At 43.2% G+C, this 27,829-nt stretch overlaps 2 protein-coding genes across 5 annotated transcripts in view; both read right to left on the bottom strand.

Moving 5' to 3' along the window:
* Positions 1 to 709: 709 nt before the first annotated feature.
* On the bottom strand, positions 710 to 8,001 carry LOC135507942 (eukaryotic translation initiation factor 2 subunit 1-like). Its single transcript, XM_064927767.1, has 8 exons — positions 7,847 to 8,001; positions 7,115 to 7,363; positions 6,825 to 6,904; positions 5,667 to 5,818; positions 5,319 to 5,425; positions 4,329 to 4,426; positions 2,023 to 2,166; positions 710 to 1,784 (listed from the first exon to the last, which is right to left on the bottom strand). Exons 2-8 carry the CDS (start codon positions 7,353 to 7,355, stop codon positions 1,659 to 1,661), a joined length of 948 nt encoding a protein of 315 aa, XP_064783839.1. The 5' UTR covers positions 7,356 to 7,363; positions 7,847 to 8,001; the 3' UTR covers positions 710 to 1,658.
* Positions 8,002 to 10,395: 2,394 nt separating this feature from the next.
* Positions 10,396 to 27,829, bottom strand: part of LOC135507941 (protein PALS1-like) — a 50,854-nt gene continuing 33,420 nt past the window's right edge. For 3 of the 4 annotated variants that reach the window (XM_064927763.1, XM_064927764.1, XM_064927765.1), the window contains 11 exons: positions 26,534 to 27,117; positions 25,171 to 25,379; positions 22,602 to 22,679; positions 21,585 to 21,731; positions 20,990 to 21,229; positions 18,068 to 18,251; positions 17,803 to 17,946; positions 14,571 to 14,738; positions 14,132 to 14,334; positions 13,480 to 13,590; positions 10,396 to 13,323 (listed from right to left, as the gene is read on the bottom strand). In XM_064927763.1, coding sequence (XP_064783835.1) covers positions 13,147 to 13,323; positions 13,480 to 13,590; positions 14,132 to 14,334; positions 14,571 to 14,738; positions 17,803 to 17,946; positions 18,068 to 18,251; positions 20,990 to 21,229; positions 21,585 to 21,731; positions 22,602 to 22,679; positions 25,171 to 25,379; positions 26,534 to 26,906 — 2,034 coding nt within the window. In that variant the 5' untranslated portion in view covers positions 26,907 to 27,117 and the 3' untranslated portion in view covers positions 10,396 to 13,146. Of the gene's footprint in view, positions 13,324 to 13,479; positions 13,591 to 14,131; positions 14,335 to 14,570; positions 14,739 to 17,802; positions 17,947 to 18,067; positions 18,252 to 20,989; positions 21,230 to 21,584; positions 21,732 to 22,601; positions 22,680 to 25,170; positions 25,380 to 26,533; positions 27,118 to 27,255; positions 27,374 to 27,829 lie in introns of those variants that run through there. The other variant, XM_064927766.1, reaches the window with a different exon arrangement.

Here is a 27,829-nt window from a genome sequence, read left to right as displayed (position 1 = left end):
AAGCCTTCAGGGTTGCTACCAACTGCTAACACTGAATTCTGGGATTTGTAGTGCAGACAAATTTACAACCAGAGATATTAGCAAAAATAGAATAATGAGCCAGATGTTTCCCCGGCCGTTTCTACAGGAAGCTCTGGGACCGGTAGTGCCAATTTACTCATCGATGAAACATTTGATCTCAATATAATTTTCTGGTCCCTGAACTAGAATATCATACGAACAGAGTAGATTAAGTTATGTAGACTTTACCTTTTACCAAAGTTTATAAAAAGTGCGTTGTTTAGATGCGCATTTCAGAGTAGGCGTTCCATAACGGAAAACCACAAATCTATGCAAGAACGCGCCAATAGGACCTCACTATCTCGTGCTTGTCCTGCCGACTATGATTAATTTGCTTATTTTGTGAATGGGTGGAAGGTAGCCTAGCTGTTAGTGTTTCACTAGTAACCCAGCCGCAAAGGTTGATTTGCCCTTGAGCAAGGCACTTAACCTTAATTTGCTCCAGGTGTGCTGATACTGCTATGGCAGACCATATAAAGCAACACATTTCACTGTACATATCCTGTGTATGTGACAACAATAAAACATCTTATTTAAAATCTTTGATAAAGGCTAGAGTACTCACATGGACCTTTCTGAAACAGTTTCTGCTATAACGGCATCCCACATTTAATTTAAGTGCATGCTTCACTTTCAATCACTTCTAACCTGACAACACAAAGGTACTTTTTATTTGTTTAATGTAATGTTAAGAATGTAGTCCTGTCAAAATAGAAATACATCCAGAATGCACCCTAAGTTATAAAGATCTGTGTGCGTTGGTTAGGTGAGCATTATGCTCTCCCTTCCGACATTTCACTTGAACCATATTGAGCTGGAAAACGACAAGAAAGCTATTGTCCTTTCATGGAGTTGGGGAGATAGCCAAGGCCACTTTCAAAAGTACTCATTCCTAAAATATGTCCTTGCTATATATAAAACACTTATTATATTCTCAGAATCTATCAAAACCCCTACTCACTCTAGCCTGGTCCTATACTGTATGTGTCACAAAGAGTTGGCTAAAGAACATTCAGCACGGGACCAGGCTACCACCCCACCAACCCAAGCCTTGTCCCATTTTGTATTATATGTGCTGTAGCCAACTCTTCCACACAGAGATAAGTTGACTACAGCACAAATAGGCTAATCCTACCCCAACCCACCCGTTCTGATGCAATTCAAACAGCTAGGGTTCAGTGATCATATTCAGTTGTTATTGTGTCCATTGGTATAATCACAGAGGCCTTTCCCAGCCCTGTGTTTGGCAGTATGACAGTCAGTGCCTGTAGCCATCTCTTTATCAGTCTCCCTGAGAGGGTCCCTGCTACTGATCCAAAGGGTTCAGTTGGAGAGACGTTCTAGAATGCTTGATTTGACATGAAGTTCGTCATCTCATCAGACAGGGCCTGTATTCATGAAATATCTCAAAATAGGAGTTCTGATCTAGGATAAGTTTAGCCTTTTAGATCATTATGCATAAGATTACATATGGGGGTGGTGTGGTCTGAACCTAGACCAGCACTCCTACTCTGAGATGCTTTATGAATACATGCTCTGGACTGCATATGTATAATTGGTCTCGTCGTCGTATCCAATCCCTCAGTTCTTCATCTAGTTTAGTCCTCTGCCTTGGCCTCCATCTCTCCATCTTCGTCATCTCCGTCCACCTCAGCGTTCTCTCTCTCCAGTTGCTCCAGCTGGCGGGCCAGCTCTGTCTCATCTATGTCTGTCACAACCTTCGCCTGGAGGGGAGGAAAACATAAGACATTAACACATGGACATTGAAGGCGCAATGTCCTGAACATTGTTGCTGTTTATAATACTGTTTTAATGCGAGATTATTATTATTTTTTTATTCACATGAAACTTCTAACCACCCCACATTGGACTTTCCATTGTCCCCCTCTTTCTATAGTGTATTAAAATACAGCAAACATATGATTTTATGTAACTTATGACAATAAGGTAAATTGTACTGACCTCCATCTGGATGTTAAACACGCCTCGCTTCTCCTCAATCTTCTCTTTGATGGCAGCCATGGCCTGGTTGAGGACAGAGAGACCCTCTGTGCGCTCCAGTGTGGTGGTGGTCATGACGTAGCGCGGCGGCGCTATCAGATTAATCTGTCAGGGACCCAAAGAGACACTATGATGTGATACATGCAGCCTTTTCCCTGACACAGATCTTGGACTAAAAGTCACTTTCAGTGGATGCTTTTGTCTTTTTTAATATATATTTTTTATGTGTATACAGTATTGTATTGTATTGACCCAACTTATTGTGGAAGGCTTTCCAAAATGTTTGACCCAACAATTTAAAGGCAATGCTACCAAATACTAATTGAGTGTTTATAAACTTCTGACCCACTGGGAATGTGATGAAATAAATAAAAGCTGAAATAAATCACTCTACTATTATTCTGACATTTCACATTCTTAAAATAAAGTGGTCATCCTAACTGGCCTACTAGGATTAAATGTCAGGAATTGTGAAAAACTGAGTTCAAATGTATTTGGCTAAGGCGTATGTAAACTTCCGACTTCAACTGTATGTATACACTCACACTACCGTTCAAAAGTTTGAGGTCACTTAGAAATGTCCTTGTTTTCCATGAAAACATACATGAAATTAGTTGAAAAATGAATAGGAAATATAGTCAAGACGTTGACAAGGTTATAAATAATGATTTTTAATTGAAATAATGTCCTTCAAACATTGCTTTCGTCAAAGAATCCTCCATTTGCAGCAATTACAGCCTTGCAGACCTTTGGCATTCTAGTTGTCAATTTGTTGCGGTTATCTGAAGAGATTTCACCCCGTGCTTCCTGAAGCACCTCCCACAAGTTGGATTGGCTTGATGGGCACTTGTTACATACCATACGGTCAGGCTGCTCCCACAACAGCTCAAAAGGGTTGAGATCCGGTGACTGTGCTGGTCACTCCATTATAGACAGAATACCAGCTGACTGCTTCTTCCCCAAATAGATTTTGCTGTGCTTTAGGTCATTGTCCTGTTGTAGGAGGAAATTGGCTCTAATTAAGCACCGTCCGCAGGGTATGGCATGGCGTTGCAAAATGGAGTGATAGCCTTCCTTCTTCAAGATTATTTTTACCCTGAACAAATCTCCAAATTTACCACCACCAAAGCACCCCCAGACCATCACATTGCCACCACCATGCTTGACAGATGGCGTTAAGCACTCCTCCAGCATATTTTCATTTTTTCTGTGTCTCATGAATGTTCTTCTTTGTAATCCGAACGCCTCAAACTTATATTAGTCTATCCATAACACTTTTTTCCAATCTTCCTCTGTTCAGTGTCTGTGCCCCTCTTAATATTTTCTTTTTACTGGCCAGTCTGAGATATGGCTTTTTCTTTGCAACTCTGCCTAGAAGGCCAACATCCCAGAGTTGCCACTTCACTGTTGATGTTGAAACTGGTGTTTTGCGGGTACTATTTAATGAAGCTGCCAGTTGAGGACTTGTGAGGCTTCTGTTTCTCAAACTAAACACTAATGTACTTGTCCTCTTGCTCAGTTGTGCACCGGGGCCTCCCACTCCTCTTTCCATTCTGGTTAGAGCCAGTTTGCGCTGTTCTGTGAAGGGAGTAGCACACAGCGTTGTACGAGATCTTCAGTTTCTTGGCAATTTCTCGCATGGAATAGTCTTCATTGCTCAGAACAAGAATAGACGGACGGGTTTCAGAAGAAAGTTCTTTGTTTCTGGCCATTTTGAGCCTGTAATCGAACCCACAAATGCTGATGCTCCAGATACTCAACTAGTCTAAAGAAGGCCAGTTTTATTGCTTCTTTAATCAGTTTTCAACTGTGCTAACATAATTGCAAAAGGGTTTTCTAATGATCAATTAGCCTTTTAAAATGATAAGCTTGGATTAGGTAACACAATGTGCCATTGGAACACAGGAGTGATGGTTGCTGATAATGGGCCTCTGTACGCCAATATAGATATTCCATAAAACATCTGCCATTTTCAGCTACAATAGTAATTTACAACATTAAATGTCAACACTGTATTTCCGATCAATTTGATATTATTTAAATGGACAAAACCTGCTTTTCTTTAGAAAACAAGGACATTTCTAAGTTACCCCAAACTTTTGAATGGTAGTGTATATAAAACAATTTTTTTAAGGAAAGAAATTCTTGGGGAAAAAATGGGTTCCCTGCTGAAAAAGTCTGAATATCAATGGTCTAGGATTATACTATGTTTAATCTGGGTCCGTAAAAAAAACGGACTATTGAGGGGTGTTCGTTGTTTTATTTACCTTGATTGGCATGGCGTCTGTGGAGCAGCCCAGCCCCGCCCTCAACGCTTCTTTGACAGCATCAATCCCCTCATACCCGTAACAAGCCACCTCAATGTCTGAGGGAGACATGGGAGTTGGCTTAAGTGGGTTCCCAAAAATATTATTCTAACACACAGTGGCAGTTCTAGCTTGTATGGCTCCCTGGGCGAACCCCCCTTCAGACATTTGGAACAACACAAATAATCATAACATTTTAAACTATATAAATACAAATATACAAAATAAAACTAATAAATATAAAAAAGTAATAACAAAGACAAATAGATACAAAGTCTATATAAATACAAAGGAAAAAATTATTGAATTACTACACTATTACTAACAAAAAACCCACAAATAAAACTAAATTGCACAAATCCTATATTACACAAACACACAAATAGAATAACACACTTATAAAGAAGAGAACCTGCTTATTACACTATTGCACGTCAAACAAGAAACACACAAACTAAATTGCACAACTAATTGCATTAGTACTGTACAAAGTTATAAGGGTGCTATTTGACAGATTCCCCCGCTCCCCCTACCTCGGGCTTCCAGTGGGGAGACCTGAGGTCAACCTACCCACGTTCCCCTCCTCATCTCGTACTTCTGAGTTGGAGACCTTCCCAGGCAGTAGCCTGCCTAGCTCATAAACTAGAATCAGGGCGCCCACTCCGACAAGGTTAATTGACCCACAGTCCCACACGGTGACATGATATCATTGATGTGATGTGCAAATGAGCGATAGATAACCCATCGCACAAATGTCACCATTCCAAATTATTATTATTATTATAAAAAAATGGTGTGGGCGCCCCGTGCCGTGTCGGCATGGGCTGCCCATGTCGCCTCTCACTAAATCCGCCACTGCTAACACATTAGTATAATGCTATATCAAGATTCACCAAGACACTGCTGTCTATATGATGTACATGTACCCAGGTAAGTGTTAGGTGTACATACCTGCCCTGATTTTGACAGCTTGTGGGGTCAGTCTTCTGTTGATGTTGTCAATGAGGACAGCCTTCTCCTCCTCTGTCAGGTCCAGACAATCTAAAACGGCTGGGTCCCTGTGGGCCAAAACACCAGTCATTAACACATTCAATCCTGGGAGGTCCAGGGCAATAGCTAAATAATATGTCTATTGATGCAAGAGAAACAGATTTGCATCTAGTCTCGCGTGGGCAGATTCTTCCATTTCTAGTTCCATAAGTATGTTTGAAACTAAGAATGGAAAATCATATTTTTGTGGATAAATGTCTAAACAAGAGAATCCCATCCACCAACCCTGACCAGGTTGTCAGTACTTACGCCACAGCCTGTTTGAAGACATCATAGGCTCCGTATCCAGGCCGCTTGTACTTCTCATCAAACACCCAGGCGGTGCGTGTGAACAGGCTCTCCAGCTGCTCATCTTTGGTGTACTCCAGAACCTCAGCCACATGCCTCAATATGCTGTACACCTGTCATGACAGAAGACACACAAGTCTAGGTTCCCCTCCAGAAATGATATCTGAATATATCAGTTGACAACACATCTAAGAGTACCAAAACTTAACATAACCAGCCCTTCTGCATTGTCAGCCCAAGGCAAAAGTGCATATTGTACTAGGGTTGTTCCACCAACTCGGCGACTTTTGAGAAGTGTTTATTGGTAAAAAAAAAATTCTAAAAACAACATTTATTTCACCAAATTTTAACATTGTCATAAATAGCAATCAAGAGGTTAAATAAATAAAAATGACTACAGTAAATTTGAGGAAGAATGTACTTACATGTGTGATATGTGGTTGTGTCTCATCTCGGTATTTTAAGAAGAATGCACTAAGTTGCTCTGGATAAGAGCATCTGCTAAATTACTCAAATGTAAATGTAAGTGCCAAATAAAGTAACAGGGATTGATGATTTAATCTTATATAATGCATAAATCCCCTTGTGACAGGGGAGCTTGTTGTGTGCAAAAGGGAGCGTCAATTGAATGAAAGCTTCACAAAAACTTTTTTTTAAACATTTTTTCTAGCCTTTCTATCTACAGGTAATGAATGGCATGTTATGTTCGACCCACTCAGTTTCCCACCACAAAACACCAGAAAATTGCCAAAAAGAGCAGAACTAGCTCACCTGCTTTTACACTATCATTTGACTATTAGATGTTCAATGTATCTTAAAAAAATATATATATTTAAAAAGGAATAGTTTGAACATATTAAATATAGTTCAGTTCACGTAACAGGGTTGAACATAAATGGGGGACAGTAAATTATTCACTAATAAATAATCAAGTTCAGAAATGACCATCAAAGCAACCAAATAACAAGGGCTTTACAATGATGGTAAAATATTGGAGAAAGGCTTTGGTTAAGTGGTTTAAAATCGTCCTAGAAGTCAGAGGTTACATGGAAGGGACATGTAAAAACAAGGACTTTTGGCACTTTAAGTCTTTATAATGCGAGGATTTAGATAACCTACCGTTTTAGATTTGGTGAATTTGTCTTCGCACTTGATTGCCTCCTCGGGTGAAACTCTTCTCTTGGACAGATCAATGTAACCTAGAGAGAGAGAGAGAGCAGGGAAATGAACCGGTAAATTATAGTATATTCCTATCACAATGAGAACAGGACAACTAGCTTAGTCCCAGATCTATTTCTGTCTTGCCAAATCCTATGGTTATCTGTGACAAGAGTTGGCAAGGCAACACAAACAAATATGGGACCAGGCTACAAGTCAACCCATCACATTCCGAGCATTTTTCCTCTCACCTTTCTCCTTATCCACTCGGATGACGACCACACACTCGTTGCGTCCGATCCTGATGAGTTTGTTGATGGAGCGGATACGTCTGCGAGACAACTCGCTAAGAAGGATCATGCCTTCAATGTTGTTGTACTCCAGTAGACTTACGTAGGCTCCCATCTCTGCGATGGAGCGCACGTTGACCATCACCACATCGTCCACCTCTGGAAACCTGTGCTGGTAGAATCTACAGCTGAGCGACGGCATCCTGCACTCTGTGGTCAAGATGATTTCAAGTATGTGAGTAAGCAGCAGAGGATAGTAGTCATTGCATTCTCATTCTGCCTGTATGTTATCACACTCTGCCAAGCAGGCGTAATGCTTGCAAAATGTAGATCACTATATAGCAAATTATCATGGGCAGAGAACTAAGTAGGTGAACAGATGTATACGTTGTTGGAAGAAAACCTTTGTACTGTATAAGTAGCAGGCTCACGTTAGCTCGCAGTAGCAAACAGCTGCCAGTGACTGCCAGCTTATTCTGAATGATGGGTTTCTAGTTAACTAGCAAAGCAAATCTAACCAACCTTATCTAGCTACAACACATACACATGTAGCTAGAAAACCAGCTCGATAGGATACTAGCCTGAGGGACAGGTTAGCTAATGTTAACTAGCTAACGTAACGCTTTTGAGTCTCATCCGTTCATCACCAATCATTCATTCTTTCAGAACTTCACAATCAAACGTTATACTCACCTTATATAGTATATCCACAACTTGAGCTTTAACTATATGAATATGTCTGTATTATAAGTTATTACATTAAACTGTAGTAATTCAAATGTATTAGTTGAGGGGATAAAATTCGACTGTTTCATCAACATGCGTGAACGAGGCGACAACTTAAACTTACCCGGAAGCGGAACTGGAAACATGCACTCCAAAAAAGTACCATCGGTATTTTAGCAAATAGATTTCCCATTGAAATTAGCAGTTTGTGATTTCTCCACAAGGTGTCACCCTGTGAGTGTTTTGAAGCAAGTTTAACAAAGACACTGGTAGATACAGAGTACACAAAACATTAAAAACACCTTCCTAATATTGAGTTACAGAACTAAGATTGAATCCTACTACACCGGCTCTGACGCTCGACAGATGTGGCAGGGCTTGCCAACTATTAGACTACAAACGGAAACCCAACCATGAGTTGCCCAGTGACGCAAGCCTACCAGATGAACTAAATGCCTTTTATACTCTCTTCGAGGCAAGCAACACTGAAGCATGCATGAGAGCACCAGCTGTTCAATAACGACTGTGTGATCACTCTCCATTGCCGATGTGAACAAGACCTTTAAACAGGTCAACATTCACAAGGCCAGACGGAATACCAGGACGTGTGCGCTGACCAACTGGCAAGTGTCTTTCCCTCCTAGACAAAAGGAACACCTACGTGAGAATGCTGTTTATTGACTACAGCTCAGTGTTCAACACCATAGTGCCCACAAAGCTCATCATTAAGCTAAGGACCCTGGGACTACATCCCTCTGAAACTGGATCCTGGACTTCCTGACGGGCCGGTAAGGTGGTAAGGGTAGGCAACAACAGATCTGCCACGTTGATCCTCAACATGGGGGCCCCTCAGGGGTGCGTGCTTTGTCCCCTCCTGTACACCCAAGACTGCGTGGCCAAGCACGACTCCAACACCATCATTAAGTTTGCTGACAACAACAATGGTAGGCCTGATCACCGACAACGATGAGACGGCCTATAGGGAGCTCAAAGACCTGGCAGTGTGGTGCCAGGACAACAACCTCTCCCTCAACGTGAGCAAGACAAAGGAGCTGATTGTGGACTACAGGAAAAGGAGGGCCGAACATGCACCCATTCACATCGACAGGCCTGAATTGGAGCGGGTCGAGAGTTAAGTTCCTTGGTGTCCACATCACCAATAAACTATCATGGTCCAAACACACCAAGACAGTTGTGAAGAGGGCACTACAACACATTTTACCCCCCAGGAGACTGAAAAGATTCCGCATGGGTCCCCAGATTCTCAAAAAGTTCTACAGCTGCACCATCGAGAGCATCCTGACCGGTTGCATCACCGCCTGGTATAGCAACTGCTCGCCATCCGACCGGCGCTACAGAGGGTAGTGCGTTCGGCCCAGTACATTACTGGGGCCAAGCTTCATGCAAACAAGAACCTATATACTAGGCGATGTCAGAGGAAGGACCAAAGAATTGTTAAAGGAACGCCAAGTCTAGGTCCAAAAGGCTCCTTAACAGCTTCTACCCCCAAGACATAAGGTTGCTGAACAATTAATCAGATGGCCACCAGGACTACTTATATTGACACCGCCCCTTTGTTTTTATACTGCTGCCACACGCCATTTATTATCTATGCAGTCATTTTACCCCATGTACAAATTACCTTGACTAAACTGTACCCCCTGTATATATTATTTTATTGTTTTACTTTCATTTATTTAGTAAACATTTTAAACTATTTCTTGAACTGCATTGTCAGTTAAGGCCTTGTAAGTAAGAATTTCACTGTAAGGTGTATGCGGCGCACGTGACAAATAACATTTTGAGTTGCACTTGCACCCCCGCTTTTGTCCTCAATTTGCCATTGCATAGACTCTACAAGGTGTCGAAAGTGTTCCTCAATTGTCTCAAGGCTTAAAAATCCTTCTTTAACCCATCTACTCCACTTCATCTACACTGATTAATGTGGATTTAAAAAGTGTAGTCAATAAGGGATCAGAGCTTTCACTTGGGATTCACCGAGTCAGTCCATGTCATGGAAAGCACATGGAATGGAATGTTTGTACACTTCTGTGTTGAGTTGACCACTTACATATTACATGGCATAGAAATTAGTGCATACCTCATACTCTTCCCCCTAAGGGAGTGGTTGTTGACTACGCTTGATGCTGCCGCCAAGTCTGAGGAGACTGGCCTTAGTTCAAGAAAAGTAATTTAAGTTTAATGGCTCCACCTTGCTTTGAGATTCAAATTAATGTGCCAAATGTTTTAATACCCCTGTCAGATCTTTTAAAGGAGGACATTATCATACAATGAAAAAGGTTTCAATCTCACTCAAGTTCCGTTATCTTATCTATATTTTAGTGTCAATCAACTCTGACCCCACAATCTCTGTAGTCTGACCTCTTGGCATCATCATACATTCCTATAATTTCTACAGCAGCTCTTTAAAAAGTGCTGAATAAATAAAATAACCCGCCTCTACTTCTATCAATCTGGTATTTAATCCACTTGAATAATTCATACAAAAACAGATCTAAAGAAAGTGATTTTTAATAATACAGCAACTTTACATTCATTAGTTCTACTTCCCAGTTAACGGCTCAAATCTACACAAGGTGTGTACTGTGTATACTAAAAAGGGATATACATTCTGAACTAGACTGGTCCCAGATCTGAATGGCCACCATTCTCATAATAGGAGTGCTGATCTAAGATAATTTCCCCTTTTTTGATAATAATAACAATGAATAGGGATGACCTGATCCTAAATCATCACTTCTACTCTGAGAAACTAAATACAGCCCTATGTAGCCAACATCTATGGGAAACATGACAAATCGCCAGAGGAGCTGCGTAAAACACACAGATCTGGGATCAGGCTAGCACTGAGCGGTTCCTGGAGTTTGATCCAAAACGGGGGGATGGATAGGCGTTCGAGTCATCATTCACAGGTGCATTACTCTGTACTTAAATCGATCTTTAACATTACAAGTATATCAAATGTTAAGTATCTAGATACACCATGATTATCATCAATAACCAAAAATAAAAAAATGTGAAATGGTCTTCGCAAAACTATTTCCCATTGTCTACTAGAGATAATACTTGCCTGCATTACAGTGACAGTCCTGTCTCTGTGCATGCACACACACACACACACACACACACACACACACACACACACACACACACACACACACACACACACACACACACACACACACACACACACACACACACACAAACAAAGTCAGCATATTATAATCAAGGGTGAGCTGAAACCTATGATCATAAACACCAGATGCAAAAACAACTATTTTTTTTCGGTTCGGTCGAGTTAATTTCAGACCCATATCAAAAAGTAGAACACAATTTCAATAACAGCTTTGAAAAATCACTGACAAATAATAAAATCCCACATTTAAGATGTCGCATGTGGTGAATATTATTGGATTAAAATACAGCATAGTTGGATAGGTTATAATGCATTTAAGTGAATTATAAAATGCATCGATTTCAAACAAAGCATTTATGAAGTATTGATTATTAAGAGAATCCCACAGACAGCGGTGCTCATATGTTCCTTAGTGTTTTCAATGAATAGAATACTGCTGGTTACACTTGTAGAAATATAATTCAATTTCTATGGTCACAATCCTACAGATTAGCACAGGAAGTGTGCATGATGAATACTGAGATCAGGAAAATGAAGACATAGATAAAGTTACCCCTCAAGAGTTTAGTGTCATAACTTTTAAACACCTCTAATAATCTTTCTTCAATATCATCACTGTTGGTTTAAATCCTGTGATTCGGGACAGGACAGTTTTCTATTTAGCAATGACTCGTAGTGCTTGGGTAGAGGTAAGGGGTGTAGTGTGTTAGGACTGGTTAATCCTCCAGTACCCTTTTCACACTACTGAGCCAAGCTTTACTGCACTGACCTGGTTACGATCCACCATAGTTCCTGGAAAGGAAAATGTGAAAATATCAGAGCCAGCACACTCCAGTTTTGGTTGGCATGATAGTGTGAAAAGAGTATAAGGTAAGTAGGAGAAAGTGGCTCTTCACCATCTCTCAAATCAGATTGTCTAATTAATGTGGTGTCAAAACACCATTCAGATGAACCTTCATCATTATACTGTGCTCTAGTGCAGACCAGGGTTCAAATAGCATTTTAAATCTTTCAAATACTTTTAAGGTTTTGCTTTTTGCCGACCTGGAGAGACAGCTTGGGTAGGGATTACCGTTCTCGAACAATTCTATAGTTCAATTCTATTCTATAGCTCTAGTTTAGAGGATAGAGGCCAGATGCAGAGATCATGACTGCGTCCCAAATGGCACCCTATTCCCTATATAGTAAATAACTGATCAGGACCCATAGTCCTACACCGGGATGTTATCACCTCACAGATGGTTTCATTAGGTGAGCAAATCACATCCGTGATGATACATTACTGAACAAACACACACACCCACACCTAACCACACACGGGGTCAAGGAAACAACAAGGGTACAACAACCAGTGTGTGTGTCTATAGTTTTGTGTAGGAGTCATTCACTGCCCCTTTCCCCCAAAGACATTTTATGCTCGCAAAGTGGGGTGGGGGGCCCAACAACATTTCACTTAGAGCCCCCTCTGACCATGTCTGGGTATGGATGTGGGTACGCAGACCTGCAAGCCACTGCAGCCCCTCATGATGAGTTGAGATTTTTTTGTGGCCCCAACCCCTATCAAAGTTGCCCATCCCTGCCATAGATAGAAGCTATGGGTTCTTCTTATCGAAAGCTTCTTAAAAATAGAATATATTTACAATTATAAATAGTTATCAAAAGCAGAATTGAAGCACTAATTCGATTTCTGCCACCAAGTGCCAAGTCTTTACATACTTCTCTGGAATGTGAAAAGTTAATTTAGTGAAGAGAAATCCAGCAACGAAAAAAAAGGACAAATAATCAGAGCAATAATAAGACAATAATTAATTTCCCCAGGCAGTCTCAGAAGGGAAGAGAAGAGCTCGGCTCAGTTCAGTTCAGTTCAACATCACATGTAGTGATAAGCATTTTAAGTGTTTTATTCATCTTCAGCTTGAGTGTTGATTGAGGATCTTCCACTAGTCTCATACTGTGATTCTGGTTGGAGAATGGAGTCAAGGCTAATTTTCAGCTAATAATTGTCTTCCCCCTGGGCAACTAATGTCCATGATCCAGGGTAGCTCTAGCTCTTCATTGAACCAGTGAGTGCTGTGTCAGGTTAGTGTTGTGTCTGTATTATATTGCTCCTTCAACGTAGCCAGGAGGAGGGGACCCACTGTGGCTCAGTGTCCAGTTTGTTGATGAGCCTCAGCAGCTCCTGATATGCCTTGTCCTGGTCTGTGTTCACGATGGCTGCGTCAAACAGGTGGCCAAAGTTCTGCTCCATCTCACGGGCCTTCTCGATGATGTCTCGCAGCTCCTCCGGCTTAGGTAGAGAAAGGGTAGGAGATAAGAGATGGAACACAGAGCATGTTTCACTACATTAGCTTGATGTCAAGTGAGTTAACTTTACTAAGGCTTATTAGATAAACCTTACTAAAAAAAGATGAGAAAACAGATTGTGATGTGTTAAAATGACTACCTTTGGGTTCTTGCTCTCCTTGGCCAGGAGGGCTCGCAACCGTTCTTGGGAGGGAGGAGCGATGAAGATTATGTAAGGCTTCAGATCAGAGTTACGCAGAATCTTCAGCGACTATAGCGAGAGAAAGAAGAAGAGAGAAGGGGGAGAGAGAAAGAGGGGGGTGGGACTCACAGTCAGACAGCAGCAACAGACATTTTATGCTCTTAAGGCATCAGCATGCTTCAGTTTGGCTAGAGCGCGTATGCTCACATACTCCCTTAAAAAGACCTACGCTTGACAAAATAAAAAGCAGCAATAGTACCACTTGTCCATTTTGAGATACAGTAGCCAGTACACACTTCCTCTAAACAGTCAGAAACAATTTAAGATATTGAAGAATCCCTACTGTTGACCAATCACAGATGAAGGGGCGTAGACTTCGGCTGCCGATTTCCCTGCTTACTCAAGAAAATATTTTGTGTGCCTGAACAACTAGTCCGAACTGTTTCGGCTGGGAAGCATGCAGACGCCTTTATCCTCTTCTTTTCCCTGTTGGTCTCACCTTTCTCCCCCTCCTTACCTCACCTGGGTGTGCAGACACAGAAGACAGGCCTTTGCCCCCTCTCCCTACCTCTCCCCCTCCCTCCGTCTCTCTACTCCCCCCCATCCTCACCTGTGTGTGCAAACAGAGCAGACAGATCTTGCCCGTGTTGATGAGTTGACGGACAGAGTCGGTACTGGTTCCGTACAGGTTCTTCTCAAAGTCTCCCGACTCGATGAACTTCCCCGCGGTGGCGTCCATGTCAAAGGCCTGACGAGAGACGAAGTGGTAGTCCCTCCCACTCACCTCCACATCACGCCTGTTGCGTGTCGTGTCTGGAATAAACCCACTTTTACCAACATTTGTATTGCTTTTAATTAAAAAAAAAATGAACAGGACAGGGGAACAGACAATGGCCGCAAAACCATTAAACATTTCTGGAATTAACAAAAATGACAATTCTCATGAACCAAATTCTATAGGTCTTGAGTAATACTAAGCACCGAGGTGTGCAGTTCAAGGGGAAAGTTAACCCTTGAAAATGCACACAGGAATTCACACAAACACTTACGCGGGACAGCTCCTCCAAATCTGTCTGGCTCGCTAGACAGCAGTCTCTGTCTTAGCTCGTTCTGCCCACAGTTGGGAGGACCAATCAGAGCAATGGGCCGCTTGCGATTGGCTGGCTGGTGGTAGAGCGCCATCTCCTCATAGGTCAGGATCTCCTCGTTGTCATAGTCTGGGGAGGAGCAGATAGACAGACTGTTTTAGTTTCATATCAAACAGCATTCATATCGTTGGCTCGAGAGAGAAACTTGGAGACTGAGAAAGACCTTTAACTGAAACGTCGACATACAGTGCCTTCAGAAAGTATTCATACCATAACTAATTACATATTTTGATGTTACAGCCTGAATTGAAAATGGATTACCCATCTACACACAATATCCCATAATGACAAAGTGAAAACATTTTTAGAAATGTTCGCTAATTTATAGAAAATTAAATAAAGAAATCTCATTTACATACGTACAACAAATTGGTTGTTGATCATTGCTAGACAACCATTTTCAGGTCTTGCCATAGTTTTAACTTAAATCTACTTGAAAATCTAACTCCGCCCCTCTTTAGAGGAACAGCCTTCTTGGTAAGCAACTCCAGTGTAGATTTGGCCTTGTGTTTAAGGTTATTGTCCAGCTGAAAGGTTAAGGCTGTCCACCAGACACTAGTAGATGAAGACAACCAGATTTTCCTCTAAACTCTTTTTCAGGACCCTGTCTTTCAAACATATGTATTTTTTTTTACAAATTAACTTCACAGATCTTCATTGTAAAGAGTTTAAACACTGTTTCCCATGCTTGTTCAATGAACCATAAACAATTAATGAACATGCACCTGTGGAACGGTCGTTAAGACACTAACAGCTTACAGAAGGTAGGCAATTAAGGTCACAGTTATGAAAACTTAGGACACTAAAGAGGCCATTTTACTGACTCTGAAAAACACCAAAAGAAAGATGCCCAGGGTCTCTGCTCATCTGCGTGAATGTGCCTTTGGTATGCTGCAAGGAGGCATGAGGACTGCAGATGTGGCCAGGGAAATAAATTGCAATGTCCGTACTGTGAGACGCCTAAGAAGAACGCACGATATCGCCATCAGTGCTCAGACTGTCCGCAATAGGCTGAGAGAGGCTGGACTGAAGGCTTGTAGGCCTGTTGTAAGGCAGGTCCTCACCAGACATCAACGGGAACAACGTCACCTATGGGCACAAACTCACCCTCGCTGGACCAGACAGGACTGGCAAAAAGTGCTCTTCACTGACGAGTCGCGGTTATCTCACCAGGGGTGATGGTCAGATTCGCGTTTATCGTCAGAGGAATGAGCGTTACCCCGAGGCCTGTACTCTGGAGCGGGATCGATTTGGAGGGGGAGGGTCTGTCATGGTCTGGGGCGGTGTGTCACAGCATCATCGGACTGAGGTTGTTGTCATTGCAGGCAATCTCAACGCTGTGCGTTACAGGGAAGACATCCTCCTCCCTCATTTGGTACCCTTCCTGCAGACTCATCCTGACATGACCCTCCAGCATGACAATGCCACTAGCCATACTGCTCGATCCGTGCGTGATTTCCTGCAAGTCAGGAATGTCAGTGTTCTGCCATGGCCAGCGAAGAGCCCAGATCTCAATCCCATTGAGCATGTCTGGGACCGGAGGGTGAGGGCTTAGGGCCATTCCCCCAAGAAATATCCAGGTATTTGCAGGTGCCTTGGTGGAAGAGTGGGGTAACATCTCACAGCAAGAACTGGCAAATCTGGTGCAGTCCATGAGGAGATGCACTGCAGTACTTAATGCAGCTGGTTGGTGGCCACACCAGATACTGACAGTTACTTTTGATTTTGACCCCCCCCTTTGTTCAGGGGCACATTATTCCATTTCTGTTAGTCACATGTCTATGGAACTTGTTCAGTTTATGTCTCAGTTGTTGAATCTAGTTATGTTCATACAAATATTTACACATGTGAAGTTTGCTGAAAATAAATGCACTTGACAGCGTGAGGACGTTTCTTTTTTTGCTGAGTTCAGGATTATTATTATTATTATTTTTAAACTATAACATGATGGAGCCACCACTATCCTTGAAAATATGGAGAGTTGTATTCAGTAATGTGCTGTATTGGATTTGCCCCAAACACTTTGTATTCGTGATGAAAAGTTAATTGTTAATTTTCAGTATTACTTTAGTGCCTTGTTGCAAACAGGATGCATGTTTTGGAATATTTTTCACTTATCAATTAGGTTAGTATTGTGGAGTAACTACAATGTTGTTGATCCATCCTCAGTTCTCTCTTATCACAGCTATAATGTAACCATTGACCTCATGGTGAATTCCCCGAGTGGTTTCCTTCCTCTCCGGCAACTGAGTTAGGAAGGATACCTGTATCTTTGTAATGACTGGGTGTATTGATTCACCATCCAAAGTGTAATATTAACTTCACCATGCTCAAAGTGATAGGTAAAAATAAAAAAAGCAGATGTTGACTATCTACCAATAGGTGCCCTTCTTTGCGAGGCATTGGAAAACCTCACTGGTCTTTGTGGTTGAAATTCACTGTTCGACTGAGGGACGTTACAGATAATTGTACGTGTGTGGTACAGAGATGAGAGTCATGTTAAATCATTATTGCACACAGAGTGAGTCCATGCAACTTATGCGATATGTAAAGCAAATTTTATCTCCAGAACTTATTTACGCTTGCGATAACAAAGGGGATGAATACTTATTCTCGCAAGACGTTTCAGCTTTTCATTTTTTTATTTGTGAAAATTTCAAAAAACATCATTCCACTTTGACATTATGGGGTATTGTGTAGGCCAGTGACAAAAATCTAAATGGAATCCATTTTAAATTGAGGTTGTAACAACAAAATGTGGAAAAAGTCAAGGGTTGTGAATAATTTCTGTCACAAACTCCCCTGTTCTTGTCATTTCTTCTACTATATATTGGGGTCATGCCAACTACAGCCAATAAAGTAACAATGTTCACTTTCACAGTACATTGTCTCAAGGCGAACGCTGGTCAAAATCAGTGATCTCCTTCTGTAACCCTGGGATATGAAATACGAGTAACAATCAATAGTGTGATGACAAGGAAAGTGTGTGGGGAAAGTCCATTAAAACAAGCAAAGTCTAAACATTCCAGAACCAAAAAACTCTTACTCAGACGATGTGGGAATACGGGCCGGGTCGTTCTACACCAGCCTGCCTACATCTCTGCTACAGCCCTCACTGCTGGTCTGGCCTTACCGTCGTTCTGCTTGGAGTTGTAAAGGAGCTTCTTCCTCTTCTTCTTGTTCTTCTTAGCACACCACAACTTTCCCGACTTCTCAGGCTCTTTATCCTCTTCTATGGTCTGCTTCATGGCCTCCCTCTGCTGCTGGAAGCTCTTGCCTGCATTCCACAGAGAGGGAGAGATGATTAACACTTCTCCAGGCATTGTGGGGTCTGATAATCTGCATATATAACCTGGCACTTGCCCACTGTTGTTGAGCCCTATTGTGAGGTAGTGTACCTGGTACTAGCCCGGCCAGGGGCTGGTTGTCCTCGTCTCCGTCCCTGTAGGCCTGCCACCAGTTGGGGTCGTCCTGGCTGATGATGTGGAGGATGTCTCCTTTCTGGAAGCACAGGCCCAGCTCTCTGCACGGCACGTACGGGTCATCAGACGGGTCGTAGTCAAAGTGAGCTTTCACATGGACCTGGTGGAATAGAGGAAACAAAACATGACCGTGGTTTTCTAGTAGCTCGCACGGTATATTATAGAATTAAATAAAAAAGATTCATATTTGTAAATATGGTCATGTTGCAGAGGCTCCAAAACAATTGACTGTTCATAATGGTGATGCATGCAGGAATCAAACCAACATTGGCCATGGGCCAAGATCATGCTCTGCAACCAGGGTTGGGGAGTAACGGATCGTTACTTGTAATGGATTACAAAAAAAACGGTAACTGTAATCCGTTACGTTGCACAATTCTGTTCTCAATGACATTCAAATCAGCATTGAAAAAAATGTGCGAGTTTAAGTTTGTTACAGCGGAGCTAGTCTGACCACAAATCAGAAACCACTATGGTGACACACCAAATGTGTTTGATGGATCACAGGAAAAGAGCAGGAATCGGCTTTTGTAGGCTACAGGCCAAGCTATGTCTTCAAATGGTGCGACTGCTGTCGGCATCCAAAGATTATCCAACTTGAATAAATGCTTTGAGGTAAGGCCGACAGCGACCCCCGATATCCATGATACGGATATCACTTATTATTCATATCTACATAGCGCATTGATGGGAATCACACTGCTGCTCTCTCATTTAGCTATTTGCATTTTACGCATTTTATTTGCATTTGTGGTTGTTGTGGATGGCTGTTCACAAATCTGTGTATTTGAACCCAATAATTGTTGAATTCAAGAAGTTTAAGCTGCCTATCAATCATTGTTCTTGAAACCAGTGGACAGCCAGTGAAAAATGAACTCTTGCAACCATGTTATGAGGCTATACAATGTTTGTTTACATCTACAATGTTTACAAACACTGGAGGAAAACAAGTTCACACGCAACTCTTCAAAAGTTTGGAGTCACTTACAAATCTTCTTGTATTTGAAAGAAAGCACATTTTTTGTCCATTAAAATAACATCAAAATGATCAGAAATACAGTGTAGACATTGTTAATGTTGTAAATTACTATTGTAGCTGGAAACGGCTGATTTGGAATGGAATATCTACATAGGCGTACAGAGGTCCATTATCAGCAACCATCAGCGAAACTGGCTCTAACCAGAATTGAAAGAGTGGGAGGCCCCAGTGCACAACTGAGCAAGAGCACAAGTATATTAGTGTCTAGTTTGAGAAACAGACACCTCACAAGTCCTCAACTGGCAGCTTCATTAAATAGTACCTGCAAAACACCAGTCTCAACGTCAACAGTGAAGAGGCGACACCGGGATGCTGGCCTTCTAGGCAGAGTTGTAAAGAAAAAGCCATATCTTAGACTGCCCAATAAAAAGAAAAGATTAAGATGGGCAAAAGAGCACAGACACTAAACAGAGGAACTCTGCCTAGAAGGCCAGCATCCTGGAGTCGCGTCTTCACTGTTGACTGGTGTTTTGTGGGTACTATTTAATTCCAGTTGAGGACTTGTGAGGTGTCTGTTTCTCAAACTGGACACTAACATACTTGTGCTCTTGCTCAGTTGTGCACCGGGACCTTCCACTTCTCTCTCTATTCTGGTTAGACAGTTTGCGCTGTTCTGTGAAGGGAGTCATACATAGCGCTGTACAAGATCTCCAGTTTCTTGGCAATTTCTCAGATGGAATAGCCTTCATTTCTCAGAACAAGAATAGACTGACGAGCTTCAGAAGAAAGGTTTCTGTTTCTGGCCATTTTGAGCCTGTAGTCGAACCCACAAATGCTGATGCTCCAGAAGGCCAGTTTTATCGCTTCTTTAATCAGACAGTTTTCAGCTGTGCTAACATAACTGCAAAAGGGTTTTCTAATGTTCAATTAATTAGGCTTTTAAAAGTATAAACTTGGATAAGCTAACAACGTGCCATTGGAACACAGGAGTGATGGTTGCTGGTAATGGGCCTCTGTACTCCTATGTAGATATTTCATAAAGCTATACGTCATTAACGATATCTACACTGTATTTCTGATAAATGATGTTATTTTAAAAATGGACAAAAAAAACAAGGACATTTCTAAGTGAACCCAAACTTTTGAACAGTAGGTATATCCCATTGATTCTTGAAGAATATAACTTGTAAATGCCTCATGAGCTTAGTTCAACTGTCAAAGCCCACCAGAACCCAAAATAAACGTGATTTACTCCAATGATTATAAACATGGTAAATGTAAACAAACACTGTATAGCCTCATAACATGGTTAAAACAATCACTTTGATATCATGGATAGTCAGTCCTTGCATCCATTTCTGGGTTATGCTCAGGTAAAACAATTTGGGTAATCTATATTTCCATATGCCCAAGTCCAATTCTTGAAGATCAAGTGGTATAACATTTATTGGAATGACTGGAATTCTGATAGAACTTAATCATATGATAATATGTAGTAGAAAGTGATGGTTAGAAGAAGTCTACATAACCACCCATAAAGTAAAATTTTACATCCATTTATGGCCAGCTATATAAACATTACATTAATTTATCCTGCAATAGATGTCGTTCAATTTGTAAAATACATTTTTGCCTTCTTAAAATGTCTCTTAAGGGGAACATCATCTAAAAGTAACCGATTACAATTTTGGACAGGTAACTAGTAACTGTAACAGATTACATTTAGGAAGTAACCTACCCAACCCTGTCTGCAACCCACTGAGCCTGGAACAGTGTGATTGCTTCAGATAGACATACCAGTCCAGGGGCTGAGAGGAGAGGTGTGGGGGGTTCTTGGATGAAGGTGTGTCTGTACTTACCACAGTCTCCTTGATGGGCGGGGGTTTGGTCTGTGGGCTGGGGATGAGGATGAAGGTCAGGTTGCCGTGCATGTCGGCCAGGATGTCGAAGACCTCGTTGACGTCCTTCCCTCGGATCTCCACTCCGTTGATCTCCAGAACCTCGTCTCCTTCATGGAGCAGCCCGCTGCGCTCTGCCGCCCCACCCTTCACTATGCGGCTTATTATCACGCTGTCCATGTCGTTACGCACCGTCGCTCCCTGCCACACAGACAGTGGAGAACAGAGGTTAGTGACTGTGCAGATACAGGAGGGTTTAAACTTTGTTAGGTAGAGGAGAGCGATGTTGGCGCTGTCTGAAAAGTCTACAAGCGGCCAAATTATTGATTCCTCCCGTCCTCGAATCCTTGCAACACTCTCAAAGCTCATTGGAGGAGATCCGAAGGGAGGGACCTTGAAGCCTCTTCTCCAATAAGTTTTGAGAGAGCGGGGCAAGACGTTGAGGAAACAAAAGACAGAGGGAATCAAGGCTTTAACAGCTTGTACACTTCAGACAGAGACTATATCTACTCCTATGTTGATTCATGACAGTGTGTATTATAGGGGTCTCGCTCACCAGTGGGATGTCCCTAGCCTTCTCGATGCAGACTATCTTGACGGTCTCCCCTCCCCACTGGGTGAGAGTTTCACAGTGGTCATCTGGGGTCAGGGGCTCCAGCTGCATCTCCTTCTCCGCAACACAGTCATGGGCCAGAAGCACTGCCTGTGGAGGGACAGGGGACATCGGGTTCGTCAGCCTTACTGGGTTAACTTTTAGACACGTAGATGCATGGACACAAGCATCCACACACACACAGAGACCTGTATCTAACAGTACTGTAGTTATTATTTCCAGAGCCCCCTGCTGTTCTCGTTCTGGTGGAAGGAAGACATCCAGGAGGACAAACTTTACAAAATAAACTTTAATTTCAGTAAGTAGTAACATAATTTAATAATTTTCCCTGAGGGACAGCAGGTAAATCATTTTCCACTCCCTCCATCTGCCCCTGGGGAGAAATGCCTGGTTAGTTACCTCACTCGGTCTACCTCTATGGTAACCCTCAAAACAATACAGGGGAACCCTGTTCCCCCAAAATCCTTACTGCATCACATCCTACTGTGTGGATTGTGTTCCGCAGGGCACACTGTAGCAAAACATTCAGGTAGTACACTTCCCCTTTCCATCCGTTTCAAACGGTCCCTCCATATTGAACATGCCCTGGTGTCTCAGAGGAGAAGCATCACCGTTGTAGATGTTGGGGACAGATAGAGAAATCAGGTAACTCATCCACGATTGAGAGTTAAAGAGAGCGAGATCAGGCCTTTGGCCCGGCTTCTGCCAAGAGATGTAGCCAATAGTTGATCACAGCTGAACCAACACAGTCCTGACCTGAAGAACCCCAGCCCTAAGATCCAGGATCATAAAAGGTTATACTGGGAGATGTCACACTGGGACAGGTTAAACAGAGATGCACGTTACACCTGACACAGGTTATACTGGCACCCAGATGCACCGCCATTAAAGTGGTGCAGAGAGAGACAGGTTAAACTGAGACACAGAAATAGACAGAGTAGGAATGGATGGAGGCCTCACCTGGACATGTGGGGAAGAGAGCAGGGTGTTGAGCTCCAAGCCCTCCTTGTGTTGGCTGTTATAAACCATAGACTGTACCTGGAGGACACACCAGAACACAGAAAGTATAAGAAAGAGGATCAGGGATAGGACACACCAACTTGAAAACACATCTGATGATTTACACCCGTTCTCTCAGATCAAAGAAACTGACCAAAACAGAGGACAGCAGGATCTATACAGGAAGGTCGGAAAATCTGTCACAATTCTTCCCACCTTGATTCAACAGCTGCAATGCTTTTGTTCACCAGACTAGATGGCATACATGGTGTGTGTTAAACTAGTGTTGACTGGTTTTAACTTTTTGGTTGTGGGGTGCTTTAGAACGGCCCCAGCAGCAGACCATGTTAGAGTAAGCAGTGAGACGGCCTCGGGCCCGGGTTCAGCTTTGTTTGTGTTCATTAGGGCACGCAACAGAACACATTTGAAAACGTTTTGCAATGAAAAGTCCAGATAGTCCTTCCATGTTTCAATACATTTTCTTCTAATTGGTGCCTTATGAACACGACCCAGTTTGAGTGCAGTCAGTCAAACCAGAATCGCTCTGGAGCTGACGTCACTGGGACCAGGTTAATGCAGCCAAGGCAGGGGGGGGGGGGTCTGACACTAAGTTTATGGAGGTGGGGTTATACCAGGGTGGCCCAATGGGGGAAAATAAAAACCTCCTCACTTAAGTGGTCTCCTCCAGACCTAGGCTAATCCCACTATGGTGTTGTGGTAGTATTCCAGATTGACTAGGTAAGGGCAAGGCGCCGGAGCAGTTGACCCTCCCTCGCATGATGCCTGCCTCACCTGGGACAAATTTAGAGAATTGCAACTCTGAGCAAATCGTGGCCGTCATTTTTCTTGACCACTGGGATGCTTTATTTTGGCTATATGAACCCAGCGTGAACCGGAAGAGTTTGCCCATTGTTGGTTGTGACTCTACCATAAGGTACACAATGGTGACATGGTCCACATAAGGGCTGGCCAATAGAAAACTCCCTACATACTGAGGGCACAACATTCAAGGCTGAAAACACCTCTACCGTTGCCTTTTAAAAAAGGCCCAAGTTAATATTGGAATAGGGACCATTTGGCATGGGAAAGGTATGTATATTATAGGACAATGTATTCCGTCCACATGCATACACACACGGGGCAAATTCTGGTATTCCGACCCCATTTAAGCCCATTTTCTCCCGTTTGGTGCCTAATGAATAAAACGGTGGTGGCTCTGGCTGGTGTCAGTGAGTCTATAATGGTGCAGGCAGCAGCCTCAGAGAGACAGAGACGCCGTATTGTGAGTGTCCTGTCTTGTCCAGGTCAGTGAGTTTCAGTTCTACGTCTAGGCTCTAATGACGGTGCTTGAGTACAAGAGCTGTTCTGTGCTGCTGGGGCAGAATGAGACAACAGGAAAACAACAATAAACAAGTTTATTATTGAGTCTCATTAACACTTCTTCACACAACAGCGATTCCAGGCAACGAGGCGCTCTCCTCAATCAAGTGTCATTAGTGGACAAAACATTCAAAAAGTCATGTGGTACTTTGATGTGGTTTCTTGCCCATTAAAAACTTCTTACACTGCACAAACTCTGCTAAACTTCAACTTCAAGGCTAGTCGGCTACCTAATTTCGGCAACATTTTCCACAACTCCTACAAGTCGTACTTGATCGCTTGTGTGTGTTTGTGTACATGCGTGTTTCAGTGTGTGTGTGTTTATGTGCCTGCCTTAGTGCGCGTATTCCTGTCATTGTGTCACACAGACCCTCCTCAGTCCTCACTTTTTGGCCTGTTAGCTTGGCCTCAGATCAAGTTTGATGTCCCCCTCCCATTTCCTTCTATTCTAGTTCCCACGCAGTCTGAAATGGGTCTAAGACCAGTGGAAGGGGTTGATTTGGAAGTGGGTATACAGGAGAATTATTCTGTATTATTGGACCCTCAGCCTACATCCTCTTCCCTAGCCCTACTCAGTATGCTCCGGGTAGACGTTGCCCACAGGCAACAGATCCTAGGATCAGCTTACTCCTCCACAAATCCTACCCTTAACCATGTTGAAGAAAACACTCTGGATCCGTGTCTAATGGAGTCTTTCACTTTCCTCATGAGCCAGTTTTATTTTTTCTTCAGGGCAACATCTGTAGGCACATATCTAGAAGCAGTTTACCTTTCGCAATCCCTACACTCAACTATAACATAGTAATGAGGGTCCTGTGTGGCTCAGTCGGTAGAGCATGGCGCTTGCAACGCCAAGCGTCGTGGGTTCATTTCCCGCTAGGGCCACCCATATGTAAAAGTAGTGGCCCCAGCCGACTTGTAAGTCGCTTTGGACAAAAGCGTCTGCTAAATGGGATATATTATTATATTATAATACTGCAAACTGACTTGATATCAGCATCTGAGTCTCAGCTCCTGGACCAGGCTTTAAGGGCAGTGTGTGGGGAAGGGCAGGCTGGGTCGGTTCATGTGCTGCTGGGCCAGCTCTGTAAGCACAGCTCTATGATTAGCTAACCATAACACCCCAAACGGACTCCAGAGCAGGACTCACCTCTTGTGCCAGGCCCTGAGCGCGGTCTGTGTGTGGGAAGGGCGGGCTGGGCCTGTTCATGTGCTGGGCCACAGCGTTGTGGATGTTGAAGGCCTTCTGGAAGTCAGTCTTCTGGACCAGCTGCAGCACCAGCTCCACGTCCTCCAGGCTCTGGGCGTCAGACAGGCAGTGCTGCACCTGCTTTAGGGACATCAGCAGCTCCTCCAGCTCTGTATGCAGGGAGAGTGGGGAAGGGGGAGAATCAGACATGCATATGCTATACAGATAGATCAACCATACATTACACAACAGCCAGAGACAAATGCTCAGATTCAGGAAAGAATTACAGTGAACTCATACAGGGATTATGGTCAAGACAGAACATTTATATCAGTGATACAACTCCAAAATAATCATCATATTCTTAAACCTTACCAGCTCTCTCAAATCCAGACCCCTCTCTTAGACATATCTGTCCAGTCTAACTAAGACCAAAATAAGGTGACAGTCTGGTCTGCGTGTGTGTAAAAGGGAGTATCTAAGTGGGAGGTTAGTCGTCTCATCTGATGGTGGATCTACTGTCACGCGCCATTGACTTCACTGAGTACCTTCTGTCCTACATATTGTTTTCTTAGGCTAGGCCCAGGCTATATGATAGGTATCATTTCAATACATTATTAAGTTGGCAGGAGGAATGGTAGGGCAGTTGAAAGACAGGAGATGGGGCTGAAAAAGAAAATAAATGACAGAAAATGGAGGGCCAGAGAGCAGCCATTGCAGCCTGGGTCAGAATGTTTTGTAACAGAGTTTTTAATTAACAACACCCCCCCCCCGAGGAATGCTGCTACCACACACACCTCCTCACGTACCACCTCCTTCCTGCTCTCACTCCCTACTTCCCTCCCTCAGGCTCAGTCTTTCCCAGACCCCAGCCTCCCGATCATCAGAGAATTAAGTGGGAGTGAAGTAGGACTCCCTCAGAGAGCTTTAGAAGAAGAATGCACTGACGCCAGGCCTATAGACTGCTGTGTGTGTGTTTGGTCTCATTCATAAGCCTACCTGGAACAGGAAAAGTGAACTTGTGTTAAGAGTCTGAAGGAAAGCTAGACAGCTAGAGGCCTATCCTGAATTCCAAATCGACCCTATCCCCATAAATCTGAAAGGATCGTCTTAAGCAAAATAGCAATTTCTTCACCTTGTTTTCAGAGCATACATTTTACCATTCGATTTCAGCAAGAGACAGCCACTTGCTTGTTAGCACTTTATCCTTGCTAGTGCTCAAGGCTAACGCCAAATAACTATTCTGTTCAGAATCACAACTTAATAGAACACTATTATATTGTATGGCTGTGTTAAGACTATTGCCATACTCAGTCCTACTCACCCAGTAGAGTAGGGCCCCCCAGGTTGGGTGGAAGTCCCATGGGCCCTACGGGGCCTTCAATGGGGTCGAAGGTGGGGTTATCGATGCCCACCTTGGGGTTCTGAGATAGCTTCTTGAGCCGTATGGAAGCATTAAGATCTAGCTCCTGTCTGTTCCTGCCATCCTCCTCCCTCCTCCTCCTCAGGTCCTCCTGGTGCTGACGGATCCTCTCCAGCTGGGCAGAGCGCCGCACAGGCAGGGTACGAGCACCCAGGTCCCCTGGGCAGTCCACTGCCATCTCCCTGTGCCACTGCTGGGGCTCCTCCTGGTTCGACTCGCCTCCTCCACCGTCTGACTCAGTCACATGACCATTCATATGTGATGTGGTCATCATTGCCACCCCTGTGCCTCCTCAGTGTGTGTGTGTGTGTGTGTGTGTGTGTGTGTGTGTGTGTGTGTGTGTGTGTGTGTGTGTGTCTGCAGGTGGCTGGCTGGGGGAAGCACTATGAGGGGTGATCTCTGCGTGTCCTGGGCCCGGTGGCCATGACACCCTGACTTACTACTGATGACTCAGCAGATGTTGGGATTCCAGGAGTGGGGGACACCTGAAGAACAGGAAGGGAGGAAAGGTTAGTATGGTACAGGAATGCTGTCACTCAGACAAATCACAACATAGTATGCACATTAGCGTGCCCTACACTACCAAACATTTAAACACAAGCAGAGAATTCGTAGTCACTCACAATTCCACCAAAAATAATGAGCTTCTTAGACAATCACGCCACTCCTCCCCAGCCCCCAAACCCAATGTTGAAAACCTCTACCCACAATCCAATGTAAACAACCTAACACACGAAGCGGAAGACAGAAACTAAGCTATTTATCAGCACAGACCTAGCTACTATACTACCTTCCGCTCTGCTGCTCTCTACAGGGCCCTCCCTCTCTCCCTGTTTACCAGCTGGTTGAGACAGCACAGACCAAGGACGCCATTATCGCTCTGTTATCACCTTACATTACACACGGTTTTAAACCAAACAAACCTTAGCGCCCTCTCTCTCTCTCCCACACACACACAGCAATTTCAACCCTTGACCCACAGACATACTCCCCTCGCCAACAGATCTCTCACACAAAGGGTAAGGAGTGAAAAATCTCTGCAGTTTTACCCTTCAGTCTTACACAGAAGTAGGCCTCATCTAAACCACACACACTAGAAGTAGGCCTAATCTAAATCTTACATATTCGAAGTAGGCCTAAAAGATAATCTCAATCATGCGAGTGGGGTCATGACTGTTGGGTCACCTTCCACTGTAT

This window comes from Oncorhynchus masou, chromosome 21 (genome assembly GCF_036934945.1).
Source record: "Oncorhynchus masou masou isolate Uvic2021 chromosome 21, UVic_Omas_1.1, whole genome shotgun sequence".
In the NCBI taxonomy this organism is placed as follows: Eukaryota; Metazoa; Chordata; class Actinopteri; order Salmoniformes; family Salmonidae; genus Oncorhynchus; species Oncorhynchus masou.
The sequence above is the reverse complement of the archived record's forward strand: the minus strand, read 5'-3'. Positions and strand labels throughout refer to the sequence as shown.

What these genes read in the sequence shown, in the direction of transcription:
- LOC135507942 (XM_064927767.1), bottom strand. Translation starts at nt 7,355, where the DNA reads ATGCCGTCGCTCAGCTGTAGATTCTACCAGCACAGGTTTCCAGAGGTG. An exon ending in GTCTTCAAACAGGCTGTGGC is followed by an intron (nt 5,426 to 5,666) that starts GTAAGTACTGAC and finishes TTTGGCCCACAG; the next exon opens with GGACCCAGCCGTTTTAGATT. An exon ending in TGTTTAACATCCAGATGGAG is followed by an intron (nt 1,785 to 2,022) that starts GTCAGTACAATT and finishes CCTCCCCTCCAG; the next exon opens with GCGAAGGTTGTGACAGACAT.